Raw genomic sequence first — 16,446 nt, 5'->3', positions numbered from 1 at the left:
AGGAAATTGGCACCCACAAGTAAATGTATGGGCGTTGTTAGATTTCTTCATTGTGATCTATATGAGTCACAACCATATACCTATGCCAAACCCCATTTTGAATCTTGTAGATTTTCCAGAATGGTTTGGTAGGAGCCTTTTTACCACATGTGGCTTCCACTGAATCCGTGTGTCTTGTTTTCAACTATCACTCAATTGGCACATCCAACCTGGAACCGATCATCCTTCTGTTTTATTTGTGTTCTTTTTTTCTTATTTTCTTTAATCATCTCAACTCTTCTTCACAGTTCTTTAGAGCTGTTCATCAGGACACCTCATTCTGGCTCTGCAGATGTTCAGCCATATGGCTATAAGAGACTGTTCTGAAAATGCCAGCAAACTTAGGCATGCATTAAGTGTATTTATTTGACCTTGTAAAGTTATTCACTAGACAATCATAAACAACACAGTGTTTTTACTAAATGAAATCACACAATTCTTTTTTTTCCCTTTATGAGTCACATTAAGATCAGCAAACTCTAAAAGCATTATAGTTTTCTCTTCCACACCAATCCATGTATGGTAGCTCCTTCATCTTTTCAAGAGATCAATTGAATAGATTGAATGGACAATGGCCTCCACTGAATTCTCTAAGGCCAACAGGATGTTCAGCTCATTACTAGCATTGAGGAAGTTTCCCATGAACGATTCAAGATACAGTCAAGGACCATTACATCTATTGGTTTTCTATTCCATCCTCTTCTCAAATTCTGCCACCTAACCATGTATTTGAGAAATCATGTAACAAACATCATTTGTAAACATCCTTATGACTCTTTACTCTTCCAAAATGCTTCTTTGAAGCAACTCTCCAGCCTAATATAGCCCTTGACCAAAGAACAGTTGTGGTCTTAATCAGATAGATCCAGATTTGCTGGAGGCCTTAGATTTTATCCAATATCATTAAACCTTGGGATCCACCTCAATCATCGCATTGTGTTTGTCTCTCTAAATTTGATCATAATACATATTCAATATTACTCAGGTTGGAGACCATGTCTCTAGCTTTCCTTCAAAATGTCTCCATTTGTAGAGTGAATGGTTAGGTTGCACATGCTCTTGATTTTGAGGTTCATCCAATTTTTTCAAAAGATAGAGGACCAATATACCAAGGTGCTATTATTTCATCAGATCTGATTCCAGTTCTATCTTTTATTTATGGAAGAAGGTATCCTTATTCCTATCAAGGTTCCAAGAGGATAAGAAGTGTCATTCATTTTTTATTCAAACAGAAGAAGCATATTTTACTAAGCAGAATGCTAGGTGAGCTGTTCATGACTTCCCTATTTCTAATAACTGACATATCAGTTATGTATTCAATTTTACTTCATTTTTATTTTATTTTTGCATCTTCATTTTATTTACTCAGTTAGCATACTGTTGATTGAAGGTACCTAAACTTCAAAACTCAATATTGAGCCTAAATTATATAAGAAGCAAAATCAATTGTAATTGACAAGCATAATTACAGCAACATTACAAAGTATGGAAGCTGCAGGAGGAACACAACACTTGAGAAAACAACTCACAAGCAGCTGAATTTTAGAATAGGGATGACAACTGAATCCTCTTTGTCCCTTGTACCCATAGTTAATAAAGATTATATCTTATTAGATTGGGAATCTGATAAGTTACTATCATCCAACCTCAGCCCTTCAATGTAGTCCAGACAGGACCAAAATCATGAATACTAAGATTCCCTTTATTGTAAGTTACATAAAGTGTATCTTGTAACTCTGAAAGCATTTCCCCTCTCCCTTGCCTTTATTTTCCAAATAACTTGGGAGGGTCCCTTCTGCTTTCACCATCTCCATTCCTTCTTTGGACTCTCTCATGTCAGACCACTCTCTAGGCTGCAGCTCTTCCTCCTGTCTCAACCCATTAAATCCAATGATTATTCTCTCAACCCATTAAATCCAATGATGAAACTGTGGGAGAGAGAAGTGAAAGAGAAGAATCTGGATCACAAGCTTGAGAGTGAAATAACTGACGCAACTGACAACCTGTTAGGAAGTAGTACAGATTTGTCCCTGGTTTCAAAAAAACCTGTTTGCTTACTGCCCACACAATTATATCTATTTTCGAACTGCCGTCTGATGCCAACAAGAAAGTTAGATGAATTAAAATCTTTAATAGAAAAAAAAACTTTAAAGTCTGAAGCAGCTGACATAACAGCTAATATGGAGTGTAATACAAAAGGAAGTCCTCATATAGATAACAGTACAGGTAGTCTCACCATAACAGAGCCTGGAATTTCTGTCCTAAGTCATGCTGGTTGTAAGTTGAGTTACCTTCATGACCAACCCAATTTTATGAACATTTTTGCAGCAATTGTTAAGTGAATGCCACAATTGTTAAGTGAGTCAATGCATTCCTATAGGCATTTTTTGCCAGAAATTGGGCAAAAATATCCAGTTTCTGGCCAAAAAACAGGCATCATAAGTCATAGAATGCTGCAACCAGCTAGCTGTCAAGCATACAAAATGTGGTCATGTGACCTCAGGGAAGTGCTACTGTTGGAATTTTGGAACCAAGTCGTAAGTACCCTTGGGGAGTTCCACTGTAACTTTAAATTGTGACTAAGCAAGGACTATCTGTGCCACATCTCATCTCTAGACAGCAAAACAAGCAGAATACAAACTTTAGCATGAAAGGACAAAGTGAAACATATGTGAAGGTGAAACAATTTAAAAAAATAATGCAGTATGTTGCCATGATTCATATTAATAAGCGATGAAACACAAAATAGGCTATAGTGAAATCTCTCTCCCAGCTTCTCAAATACAGAATGAGTCCAAACGAAATAAGAGATATAACATGGCTTCCTAGCCACCCTGGTCATAAGACATTAGTGCCGACTTTTGAACAATCAGTTTTGCCTCAACTTAAAGTTTAGTAAGAACTTTGGTAAGTTGCCACAAGACTATTTCAAGATAGTTGTACATAACCTCTGCTAAGCTTTGGGAAGTGTCCCAACCAGAAGCAAGAGAGAACGATAATGCCCTCATGGTAACCCTGTCCTATGTAATGAATCTTCAGATGACTGCTCAAGACTGCAAGAAAAAAAAGTGAGCCACTCCAATACCCTAAACTGCTTTTCTAGGAAGAGCAGGGACATATAGTAGAAAATATTGAGGACATTAGATCAAGGTTGCGAACAGCATTTTCAGCTGCTAATTCATTTAACATTATTTTACTTGTATATGAAGGGGATATTTCCCCTGGGCTAAACAAGCCAGCTTCTGCACCTGAATCATCATCAAGAATAGCTTTAATATGTGAGATGCTCCCACTCATTGAGAGGAAGTGCTCTAGTATTAACCTAGTTGTAGAAGAATTCACTCTGCTGTCAGAGGCCATAAACATGGAGTCTGGAGAAATAGGAGAACTGTCCTCATGGCCTACCCTTCAAGAATGCCCCACTACCAGCACTAAGCAGGAAAAGTAAGCTTCAGTTTACAAGATTGTTCTAGCATCTCAAAATAACACACTCATAGTAGAAACACAACACTTCCTTCACTTATTAGCACAACCCTTCCCTTGAGAGATCCTCATTTTAATTAAATAGCTCTCAGGTAGGGGCCTTAACTAGTATAGGAACAACTTGTACACTATCAGAAAACGTTGACCTTTTTATCCAAATGTGGGGGTAAACATAGGATCCATCTGAATTAAATCTGACATAAGATAGAAGGATAACAGAAGTATCTATTTCCTCCTTGTAGATCAGCAGCCATTTTGTTCTGCTACAGTCTGAAGAATCTTGTAGAGTCCATCTTGCATTTAACCCCACTATAATAGGAAATATTTTGAATGTGGAAAGCTGATATGATATGTAATTGTGAGTTATTGAGAAGGACATCATTGAACCCAAATAAGTAGGCTTCCAGGTGGATAGATCAACAATTTAATCACTTCCTGGGATTATAATTCCTTGCTGAAAAATACATCCAACAGTCACATTCAAAGTTATAGTCAATGTTTGTTGATTTTCAAATAGTATTTGACTCAGTAAGAAGCACAGAAAGGCAGTTTTGAGTAACTTGATAGATGCCTCCTTCTTTTGATACATAAGCAATGTGAGAAGATGGGGTCACACTCTAGTAAGATCTGTCCACTTCCTCAATATCCCTGCCCTAAAATTATCCGAAAGAAAAATTCAATTATGTGGATGATGTAGTCATAACTGAAAACTTTGACATCCTTTTGTAAAAGTGAACATCTGACCAATTGGGGGAGGGGCATTTTAATGTTTTCCCACAATAAATGAAGACACAAATAATAAGTATACAATCTAACAAGTTAATCAATATAAGTACTAGGGATTGTTTTCCAAAGCAATAGAAAAGTAAAAGGCTTAAATTATCCATGCTTCTTTGAAGACCCAGGGGAGTGCCACTGTTTGGTCCACCTTTACCTTATACAATATATTAAAAGATTCTGTCAGCTTTCTATAGAGCCATAACAGGTGCTTCCAAGTGCCAAGTTATCTAAGATAATTGCCAAGTGTTAAAACTTGGACCTGGTCCAGAATACTAACAATTTGTATCAATGTTACTTTAAATTCCGATGGGTTACTTCAAATATTATTGAGGGATAAATACATAAATTTCTAGGAATTTTACATTTCCTAAGGACCTTCATCATTTCAGTTTTTAAATGGTTCTCAGATCGAGATGTTGTCATTTTCTTCATTGTTCCCTCTTGCAGAAGAGGGTGTTCCAGTATAGAGGAATATCTTGGTCCCTTTTCTGAAAATGGATGTGATATTTGAGTTATCTATTCCTTTTTTTATCTCATGTACTTAGCTAAAGAATTTGGTTGGTGGCATTTTAGCAAATAAAATTAACGAGACTGAGCTCATGGATTTTTATCCTCGCACCTATATTTTTTTTCACTTCAATTTTTAACTTGATTTCGTCTCACTGCAGGTACCTGATCAAATTCCTTGCAAATTTAACCGAGTACCAAGATGCAAACAAAATGACACCAAGCAACATAGCCATTGTGCTGGGGCCAAATCTCCTCTGGCCTCAGACAGAAGGGTAAGAGGTTGAAGTCTCGGGCTTTGCTATTTTAAAATGCTACGTATTATAACTTAAGCATGTGAACTCTGGGACAATATTTTATTTGCTATACTTTGCAGATGTTGATTTTAACAGGAATACTTTGATCAAATTGCTGTATCTTAATGGTTTAATATGCCTAACATTTGTTTTAGGGAATGGGACATGGCACAAGGCAAAGAGTGCAGTAGAAGCGGGATGCAAAGCAGGCTAATTTGAAATTAGAAGCAGCAGATTTTCAAGTTGTTCCAGTCTTTCAGTTCTGTCATTTAGTTCACTGTGGTGCTCAAAAGAATTTGACCTCACTATTCTCATGACTTTGTCCTTGTGGATCTCTTCCTTCATTTCAGAAACATCACAGAGATGATGGCAACAGTCTCTCTACAGATAGTTGCAATTATTGAACCCCTTATCCAGCATGCCGATTGGTTTTTTCCTGGAGGTAGGAAACTTTTCTTCCATCTACTCTTTTTGGATGCCTCTGTCAACCAGAGCCAGACCACACCAGGGCTAGAATAGAATACTTTATTGGCCAAGTGTGATTGGACACACAAGGACTTTGTCTTGGTGCAAATGCTCTCAGTGTACATAAAAGAAAAGATACATTCGTCAAGAATCATAAGGTACAAAACTTAATGATAGTCATAGGGTACAATCAGCAATCAAAGCATACTAGGAAACAGTCAATATAAATCGTAAGGATACAAGCGACAAAGTTACAGTCATACAGTCACAAGCGGGAGGGGATGGATGATGAGTGATGGGAAGATTTATAGTAATAGTAGTGCAGACTTTGTAAATAGTTGAACAGTGTTGAGGGAATTATTTGTTTAGCAGAGTGATGGCATTCAGGGAAAAACTGTCCTTGTGTCTAGGTGTGCAGTACTCTATAGTGTCGTTTTGAGGGTAGACGTTGAAGCAGTTTATTTCCGTGATGTGAGGGGTCTGTAAATATTTTCACAGCCCTCTTTTTGACTCATTCAGTATACAGTCCTTGATTGAAGGCAGGTTGGTAGTAATTGTTTTTTCTTCAATCCTAATTATCCTCTGAAGTCTGTGTCTGTCTTGTTGGGTTACAGAACCAAACCAGACAGTTATAGAGGTGCAGATGATAGGCTAGTAGTGAGAGTTAGATATCGCTTCAGCTGCTTGTGCAGCTCTTTCTCAATTACTACCTACTGTTCTTTCCTAGATGACCACTACCTCTCTAACAATTAGGCCACAGTGTCTAAGGCTGTAATACAAAAATAAGAATTGTGAAACCAGCTGCTGGGAATCCAAGATAATGTAGTTTTATGCCTTCTCTATGTGTTTAATTTTTGAAAAGTACTATCACCTGATAAGTCCCATATTAATTTGCTAGTTTGCCTTCCCATATGTGGTGGTAGTATGTGTATGTGTGTGAGAGAGACTCTTTCCTACTGGGATGAGATTCTTCTCTGAAATAGAAGCTAGTCCATGCTAGGCCTTTGTTTGCAACACCTGCAGTGCATGACTATTTTGCTCTCTGTCCAAATTAGACATTGAATTCAACTTGACTGGGAACTATGGAAGCCCTGTGCATGTGAACCACAATGCAAACTACAATTCTATGCCATCACCTGATATGGACCACTCCGACCACAAGCACTCAGATCAGACCCGACGACCACTCAGTGTGGCCACGGACAACATGATGCTTGAGTTCTACAAGAAGGATGGGTAGGAACTCTTTTGCTTTGTTGTGAAAGGAGTATGGGGACAATCTGGGGTGCAAGCTAGAAGAAGCTATGTTGGCTCAGAGTGCTACTTCCTAGGTGAAATATTGGCTATGTTTTCAAGGAATGCAGGTGCCTCATCTCCTTATCATAACATCTCACCCTGCTCTTAAGTGCCTCTTCCATCCCCAGGCATGAGACTTGTGGCCTGTTGAAAGGTAATATGCTATTTTGCCTGCCTAACTACCTGGGTAGTCCTGGCCTCTGCTTGTGATATTTGTTCTATTGGACAAGTGAGATGAGAAAGTTTCGGTAAGTTGGCAGAAGCCAGGACAGTGATCTATGTGGCCAAACATTATGTGCCAATTGTGCTTACTCTAACATATAGAGAGACATCCTATATGTCTATATGACATATAGAAAGTCATCCTGAGTTGGCCAACTTTTCCAGAGGAAAGTTGTGCTATCTGTCTGTTAGTTATTATTATCTTTATTGTCAGAGTACAACATGTGTACAATGAGATTCACAGTGAGTGAACTAAGAACTAAATTAATTATGCATCTGATCACAATCTTGTCTTCTTATCTCTATCCTAGAGGATTGAGGGAAGTTCTGGAAAGGTTTTTTGACACGGGTGTCAAACTCGATCACGTCATGTGATGTACTATGATGTTTTTTGCCTTTGCAGAGCCAGAGTGGACATGGCCTATGCATGACGCATTGGCCTGCGGGCCACCAAGTTGACACCCCTGTGCTAGGAGATTCCCAAAGCAATTTCTTCCATGATTGATAGTTTACCATCATCAACTACCTTTCTTATGTTACCATCAAGATTAATTAGTAGTAAAAGACTAGTACAAGCATTGATGAAGAAGTAAGCCTGGTCACTGTGATACTTATAAGATCCTGTTTTCACCATCCCCTTGTTCTATGACAATTTAGCCAAGGATGCTTAATTCTTATCATGTGTTTCCTACTGCCATAAGAAATGCAAGAGGACATCAAATGTCTTTGGCTTGAGCATCTGTACCCTGCATTCAGAAATTATACTATTTTATTAGATCATGGTAGCATAAACTTATTGTAATCATGTTTTAGCTTGGCATGTGAATGCACCATAGTGCTGGGAGGCAGCAATAGTTCTGGAGACTTATGCTATCCAGGCTTGTTAACAAGAATGGAAAGGTTTTTTGGTTCCCTATGCAGCAACTATCCAGTTTAACCTATGGATATTGATGAACATTCATTGTCTAACAGTGACATGCATTTGTACAAAGATCAACAAATATAGCAAACATTTCCATATTCTAGGAGATTGGTAACTGGCTTCACTCTTAAAACAAAACAAATTATCATCATTTGTTGTTGCCTTAGAATGTGCTAGCACATGGATGACTTTGTCTGGACTCAGAAGCTAAGCAGACTGGCCTTTGTTACTACTGTTACTGCTACTACTGATAGTAACATTAAGTAACAAATGCCAAGACCATAGGCAAGACTGAGATTTTTAAAAAATCTCAGAAGGAGGTAATGGCAAGCCACTTTAATCCTACTACAGGAGTGGAACTCAACTTGAATAATGTAGTCATATCATACCATACCATAATGGATATACATCACTCATTCTTTCCAAGGAATCTCAGAACCGTGCACAAATTGTCACGTATATCTATTTACAAAGGAATGATCACTACTGAGTACTATTTACTCAGCATCCAGGAAGGTCTTCTTCAAAAAAAATTGTACCCACCTCTTTTGGTTAGCATCTCTCCATTGCATAAAGAATCATTAACATTCCTGTTCAGTTAATTGCTTGCTCTTATTAATAAAGATGGCATAATAATTCTTATCCATCTTGTATACTTCTCATTCATTCATTCATTCATTCATTCTTTTAATCTATCACAATCTTGTGACTCTTGGTGGTCCTAATAAAAGCAACAGGATTAAAACAATGCACAGTCCAATAACAAAACCTTTAATAACTAAGTAACAAAAAAATCAAAGTAGAAGAAACACTAAGAGGCAAAGGTGATCTTAACTTAAAGGCTCTTTGAAAAAGTTTTGCATTTTTAAAATAATTTTCTAAAACTACCATGCCATCGATATCTCTGAAATATGGAATAACAAAGAGCTCCTTCCTATATAATCTAACAGCCTGAGCTGAATCTGATAGCAGGAAGTAATTGTAAGTAATTGAAATTGATCTCCCAACTCTGTGGATCTGCAGAATGATCTCTGTTTGGACAAACTAGGCTCTCTAATTTGAAGTAAATCTGTGTTGCTTAGCCCTCAAAATGCTTTGCCAACTCAGTAAGTAGGCCATTGAGCATGATGCTTAGTTTGAAATATCTGATTTCTTGAGCAGTCTACTAACCAACGAAAAATCAATTAATTGATTCACTGAGATTGTAGAAAGTAAACCCAACATTAACCCTCTTCACTGCCATCATCTCTTTTACTTAATAGCAGCAACTGTGCCTCTCCTAGATAGGATCACATTGACTGCCAGATTTGTGCACCAGCTACTGTATGTATTAGCTCTCATTACTGTGAGAAACATTGTCAGACAGGATGCGTAGGAGTGACTCTAAGCAGCCTTCCACATATTGCCTTTGGAAAGCTAGGCCTGAGCCTTAATAACTTCTTCTGTGACTTAAATTGATTTTGAGGAATCATCAAGAGAAGAATGTGTTATATGTATATGTTACCAATTACATTTGCACATCACACTGAATGATAAAATAGTCAACTAGCAAACATGGATAGCTAATATCCCACATATAAGCTCTTCCCATCATTAGCCAAAAATGTCCAGGCCAGTTTATCGTCAACTAATCTACCCCAAGTCTTGGACACATTCTTTGGCCTTCAGTGGCTAAAAGAAACATCAATTTTTTATGAAAAGGGAATGGGTTTGAACAGTGCATAATCTGTTTCCTAATAGAGGTTCGTTAAAGTGGGAACTGGGGACTTTCCTTTTTTAATGAAGAGTCACAAATCTCTGAGAGAAATCCTTTGAGAACCAGAGACAAAGTTAGGAGGAATTTATTTGAAGTACATGATACTCTTTCTCTGTGCTTTCGCCTTTTCTGTGCCACTCCATCTGATGAGAGGCTGCACACAGATGCTTCAGGTCAAAATTTGTCAACCTCGGAGCCCTGTAAGATTGTATTTGGGACATCTGTGAAATTTGCATTAAACAGTTGAGAATTGTCATGTATTGTTCTTATCCTGCTTCTAGCTATTGGGTATTGTTTTTATATATTAAGTAAAACTAGTTTTTATATATTAAGTAAAACTAGTGAGGCATGGGCAGAAATACTAATATATGTTTTTAACTTTTTCATGACATAATACCCTGTCACAGAACTATATTCTATCCTTGACTATACAAATATGGGAGAAATTATATTCAAAGCATTTCCCAGATGTCCCAAGAGGATTGTGATGGGAGGAACCCAAACAAGCAGAGTACAAATTAGCTTGAGAGAGAGAGAGAGAAAGACGATAGGCTGATTCTTAAAGTTTTCCATGTGCACAAATAGCTTCCCAGTATTGTCCTTACATCCGACGTTAGCTGCCAAGAACAAAATCTAACTTCTTTGATCCAGAGAGAAGAACCACACAGGAATTGTGACACATCTCCATTTCATTCATGTATTCATCCATCCTATAGATCCTCTGGCTCCCTATCCTCACAAGACCCAGCAAGGATATGATCCTTGTAATCTGCTCGATTCTGCTTCTCTTAACATTCTGAGGGAGAATTGGAGCGGGGAAGGGGGGGCTCATTGTTTTCCCAGAATCCTTCCATTTTCTCTGGTTCTTCTTTCCATTAAACACCCTGCTTCCTCTGTAATAAGACTCTGCAGCTGGAGGGACTTGATTCCCAGGCTTTTCTCAAGCTGTCCTCTTACCTTCGCTGGCTTACCACTCCCCCACACCCATAGATAGCCACCGCTGATGCAGGAGAAGAACCATTTGGCCTTAGTTTGTGTTACACTAATGTCTGTGTGTTTTTGTCCATGCAGCCTTAGGAAAATCCAAAGGTACAGTATTTTCTGGGTAGCCTTTGGACCATGCCTTTTTTTTCAGTATTCAAACCCAGCCTGTTCAGAGCACCCAGGGCCTTGGTAGACCAAGCCCTCTTTTGCCCGACTGAGAGTCATGGCAAAGCAGCATAAAAGCCAGCATCTAGTTCCCTGCAATCGGAATGGAGCAAATGTTTGGACATACAGAGCTACTTCACATTAGAGGCAAAGGCACCATAAGATCATACAACAGAGGCCTTTCCCATTCCCGTCCCTGCTGCCAAGGATATATAAAATGGCGATGGGAACTGAACCCAGGGCCTTCATGCCTGCAAAGCATGTGCTCCAGTCACTGAGCCTTGGCCCTTTCAGTTTTCCTGCAATGCCATTAATTTCCACTGGAAAAGACATCTTCCTTTCTCTTTGGAATGTATGGGCAGCTGCACATTATTAGAAAAAATTGTTTCCCCAAAGTTTACATTTGGTCAGAATTTTATTCTCAGAGTTGCGGCTTTTCTTCATTCACAGGCTCCTTGCTGTTACTCTGGGAAACCCTCTGTAGCTGTAAAATGTTGTTATCCTTAAAAGATCATTGCTTTTTGAAGTTTCTCATGCAAGTGATTGCAAGGGTTTCCCTGAATTTTTAACCTCACCAAGCAATGCCCTGAAAACAAACAGACAGACAAAAGTGGCATTAAGTTTCTTGGCTTAAAGAATATTTATGAACAGTACATGGCCAAACGGCTCCTTTCTCTCTATATCAAAAGATTGGAGGTAGCCAAAACCAGGATGTTTTGAGGCCTCGGAAGGGAGTTTCATAAAAAGGCATGCCTTTTTTTATGTTTTCTTTAACACTGAGGGACTACTTCGTGGAATTTCAAAGCAATGGGTTTCTCCCTGGCTAAATGATGTCTGCATTCCATGTTTTCAGCTCCCTCTCATCCTGTCTGTACATAGCACCGCACGGAAAGGGAGTCTGTTCAGGATTACAGGCCTAGGTGCACCCAGATGGGTTCCTCTTCTTTCTACTGGTGTGTGTGTGTGTGTGTGTGTGCGTGTGTGTGTGTGTGTGCATCCGCGTGTGTGTACGTGTTTTATACTTTACTGCTTTCAAGATGGTAAGGGTGTATCTCTGTGTTCCCCCCACTAGCATGGGCGTCCGGGTGATGGACACCTCTTGGGTGGCTCGCAGAGGCCCCTCCATAGTTCGTAAGGCATCCTCCACCCCTCCTGCCATGCAGCCCCCTGCTCCACCTTGTGAACTTGCAGCTACTCCTCAGTCACCAATTCCTGAGCAATCTCTTGACATTTCAGCTACTCCCTCCCCTACTCCAACTAGCTTCGGGTTCCCACCAGGGGCTGAGCGAGCAAGGTAAGTACTAGAAGCAACACCAATTGCTATCACAGCGTTCTGTGGTCCATGAGCACATCTGCCACTCCCATGCCTGCATTGACCTTCCTTTGTTATGCTTCAGCTTTCACTTTGTCTGTGAGCAAGTGGGGATGGGGGAGGAAAGAGAGCGAGAGAAGGGAATTCAGGCACAAAATAACGGTACCTTCAGTGCACAAGAGCAAAAACCTTAATTCTCCACAGAGAGTTGATGGCAAGGGCAATTGGCACCCATCATGTAAAACAGAACAGTTTTCTTCTAAACCTTTCCCTCTCAAATTAATGGGAATCAACAGTCCCTATTATTTCCTTCTCCACCTTCTGGGGAAGAAGGAATACCCCATTGGTTAATACATTAATATTATATAATAGTACCTTATTCATTTTTTATGTTTTACTATTAATCCTTTTGGTTTCCATCATGATGTTTCCTTGATCAAAGCAATATTTAGGCCCTCAATTATCCTTGAACCGTTGAAGGACTTTCTGTGAACTTCAGTGTATTCTTTTCAGTGCTGGACAGCTGAGCAAAATTAAACTAGATGAGATGCCATTTTAATGCTGTCCTCCACTTCCTTCCTTCCTTCCTTCCTTCCTTCCTTCCTTCCTTCCTTCCTTTTTTTAAATTTTATCTCTGGATGTTAAATCAGTAGTTTAAAGTACAAGTTATTTTGTGGTATAGGATCAGTTTTGTAACAATAATGTCACGTGAAATGTCTTCCATTTGCCATTGTGATATATTGAGAGAGTAGAATTTTCTGTCAGAATCATGCCTATGATTTTGGACTACATAGATGAGTTCCTTACCTGAAAGTGTGGAATTAGATTTTTAATGTCCTGCATGTCATTTTGAACATTAGAACCAGTGATTGGGGAGCACATTGGGATGAACCAGTGGTGGGATTCAATTTTTTTTACTACCGGTTCTGTGGGCGTGGCTTGGTGGGCGTGGCAGGGGAAGGCTACTGTAAAATCTCCAGTCAGAGGTAGTATTTGCTGGTTCTCTGAACTACTCAAAATTTCTGCTACCGGTTCCCCAGAACTGATCAGAACCTGCTGAATACTACCTCTGGGATGAACCCTTTAGAAATAATAGTGATGAAACATTGAAACAGGTAGGTAGCCTCAAACCACAGGACGAGTCTTGCATGAAATTTGAATTGAACTCCTTGATAAGTAAAAATTCTGCATATGGGGGGAAAGAGGCATCTTTATCTTTCCATTTGATCCCCATTTTCTGATTCCCCCCTCCAATTGCCATCAGTTTGCAGTTGCATTTTTGCAAGGCTTGTTCTTTCTGATAAGGCATCATTTCTAACACTTTGATCCCTTTGCCCAATCTGATTTTTGTTCTGATGCAGTCATGTGAGGTTAAATTCTCATGGCCATATGCTATCCTGCTCCCTGTCTCTCTGTCTTGCCCTTATACTGGTAGCATCTGCTACTTACTTTTGCCTTTTTACTAACAGATTGAATGTACCCATTTTAATGTCTGAAGATAATTAACTGATAGTTCAGTCCTAGGCTGCATAAACAGAGGGATGGAATCAAGAGCACATGAAGTGTTAATAGCTACTTTATAATGCCTTGGTAGGACCACACTTGGAATACTGCATCCAGTTTTGGCTGCCACGATATAAAAAAGATGTTGAGACTCCAGAAAGAGTGCAGAGAAGAGCAACAAAGATGATTAGGGGACTGAAGGCTAAAACATATGAAGAACGGTTGCTGGAATTGGGTAGGTCTCATTTAATGAAAAGAAGGACTAGGGGTGGCATAATAGCAGTGTTCCAATATCTAAGGGGCCCCAAAGAAGAAGAGGTCTATTCTCCAAAGCACTTGAAGGCAGGACAAAAAGTAATGGAAATGAATCAAGGAGAGAAGCAACCTAGAACTAAGAAGAAATTTCCTGACAATTGGAACAATTAATCAGTGGAATGTTTGCCTCTAGAAGTTGTGGGTGCTCCAGCACTGGAGGTTTTTAAGAGACAACCATTTGTTTGAAATGGTATAGGGTTTCCTGCTTGAGATGAGGTTGTACTAGAACAGCAGTCTCCAACCTTTCAAACTTTGTGTACCAGCATGGTGGGAGAGGGGATGGTTCTGTGTGAACAGTGGGTGAGTGCATACATGCCCAGCTCCATTTGCACAAGCGGTGGGCTTGCTTGAGCACCACTCGCCCAAATGGAGCTTTATGCATACATGTGATCCCCTACCATTTCTGTGACCCAGTTCTGAAAGGGCCATGGCCCAGTAGTGGGCCACATCCCAGGGATTGGGAATCCCTGGACTCCAAGGTCCCTTCCAACTCATCCTGTTGTTCTGTTATTCCAGGGGTCCCCAAAATTGGCAACTTTTGGCATAGCTGGTTGGAGAATTCTGGGAGTTGAAGTTCACAAGTCTTAAAGTTGCCAAGTTTGAAGACCTCTCTGTTATTCATTAGGCATGATTGATATCCCACAGCATATTTGTTATAATGCATGAAAATAAATGTTTTCCAACTGGAATTAATATCTCCAGTTTAGCTCATATTAGTTGTGGTCAGTTACCTCTGCTTGTATTTTATTTTATTTTAATTTTTTGATAGTTAACTGGCAAAGAATAGGCAAAGGCTTGCAGCTAACCAAGACAGGGAGGAACAGATCTCTCCCTTGTGAGAGATCGTTGGGAACAAAGGGATCTTCACACAGTTTCTAGGCCTACAGGCATGCTGACTTTGGATCCAATCTAATGAAATAACATTGTCCCATATAAGAAAATGCTATCACGGATTCCCCTTTGATTCTTCTAGAAATAGTGGGGACACCAATGAATCCCCCTTGAGAAGTACATAGGTGCACTCTTGTGGGCTTGGGCAGGGCAGTGTTTTGTAGCTCCAAAGTATGAGCATTTGTAGAAACCTGATGATTCCACAATTGCAATTCCCACCAAAAACTTTTCTGGGCTGCTTTGTGGGCACCTTATTTCCTAACTCTGAAATGCTAGTGTTGCCGCAATCTTAGGCTGTAAATGGTACCCAAGAAAAGGATTTTTCCTCTCTGCATTCAACAGCACTGATTTGCAGGGAAAGAAATTAGAGGGGGGTCACAGGTCCAACTATTGACTGAATGACATGCAGCTTCATTATAATTCATTCCACACTTTCTTTGCTTCCCTGGCACAAAGTGTCAAGTCTCTCTCACCTGCAAGCATACGCCTACATTATGCAAAACTTAGTCCTTGCTTAGCTTTGCATTTTAGTATGCTGGCCGCTGAAGTTTTTATGTTTTCTTCTGTAGTTTTCCTGACTACAGATTGTTTATTTTGCTGTTATTCTTATTTCTGGTTTTAATTTCAGTTATAATTTCACAGCCTATTTTGTTCTTCTGTACCACTTTCTTGTACCTTGATTGATTTTTCTGTTGGAATTTAATCAGCTGGTTCAAATCAGAACCTGCCAGTTTCCAAGTAAATAAAATTTGAATTGGAGACAGATGTGCATTTCCTTGAATTTCCCCCAGGGGGAAAAAGCCTTCTGGGATGTATGTTAAAGTATGAATCTTTCATATTTGCTACACAAAGGACAATAATTCCTTATAAAATGCCATCACCACCAATTTCCATTAAAATCTTTTTTGGAGGGGGGCGGGTTGCAGTACACATTCAGGCATTTGCATATTAGTGTATTAGACTTCATAAAGAAATTGTTTTACTTTCCTTTCTTCTTAAGGCAAACACTCTCTCTCCCTCCCTCCCTCTCTCTTTCTCTTTCTCTCTTCCTTTTTCTTTCTTTCTTTCTCTCTCCCTCTCTCTCTCTCTTTCTTTCTTTTTTTCTTTCTTCATATATATATATATACACACATACACACCACCCAGCTCCCAAGACATTGATATATTACAAAAATACATTACAGAAACTAATATATTAATACTAAAAGAATGAATATGTCCTGGAAGAGATTTAAAAGATATCTCAAATCTTCCCCTGCCCCTACAGATTAAAGCCATGTAGGGCATTTGCAAACACCCAACTGTTTAGAAACAGGTACTGTCTTGGGATCAGGTGCTGACAAAGGAAAAACTGTGCTGGCCGCCTCTTGGGTTTCTGGCGCATGTCATACATTTGCAAGCAGAAGTAAAAAAAACTAGACCAGGGGAACATCTGGACTTTTCCAGAGCCCTTGACTCTTTTGGTTGCTCTTCTGCCACCCTCATGCTTTGGGGCTGTGATTGGAACTCC

The 16,446-nt window shown here is 39.4% G+C and overlaps 2 protein-coding genes across 2 annotated transcripts in view; one reads left to right on the top strand and one right to left on the bottom strand.

Moving 5' to 3' along the window:
* Nucleotides 1-16,446, top strand: part of ARHGAP44 (Rho GTPase activating protein 44) — a 109,562-nt gene that overhangs the window by 82,867 nt on the left and 10,249 nt on the right. Inside the window, exons 14-18 of the mRNA XM_087955672.1 lie at nt 4,971-5,084; nt 5,456-5,547; nt 6,626-6,806; nt 10,838-10,855; nt 11,988-12,209. Coding sequence (XP_087811798.1) covers nt 4,971-5,084; nt 5,456-5,547; nt 6,626-6,806; nt 10,838-10,855; nt 11,988-12,209 — 627 coding nt within the window. The remainder of the gene's footprint in view (nt 1-4,970; nt 5,085-5,455; nt 5,548-6,625; nt 6,807-10,837; nt 10,856-11,987; nt 12,210-16,446) is intronic.
* LOC113418225 (testis-expressed protein 47-like) overlaps nt 10,841-16,446 on the bottom strand; it is a 47,381-nt gene continuing 41,775 nt past the window's right edge. Inside the window, exon 7 of the mRNA XM_087955669.1 lies at nt 10,841-11,501. Within this exon, the coding sequence (XP_087811795.1) occupies nt 11,419-11,501 (83 nt within the window). The 3' untranslated portion in view covers nt 10,841-11,418. The remainder of the gene's footprint in view (nt 11,502-16,446) is intronic.

The sequence above is a fragment of the Notechis scutatus genome, chromosome 2, assembly GCF_049901735.1.
Source record: "Notechis scutatus isolate UNSWTSFEM ecotype Mainland chromosome 2, rNotScu1.2, whole genome shotgun sequence".
NCBI classification, from domain to species: Eukaryota; Metazoa; Chordata; class Lepidosauria; order Squamata; family Elapidae; genus Notechis; species Notechis scutatus.
The sequence above is the reverse complement of the archived record's forward strand: the minus strand, read 5'-3'. Positions and strand labels throughout refer to the sequence as shown.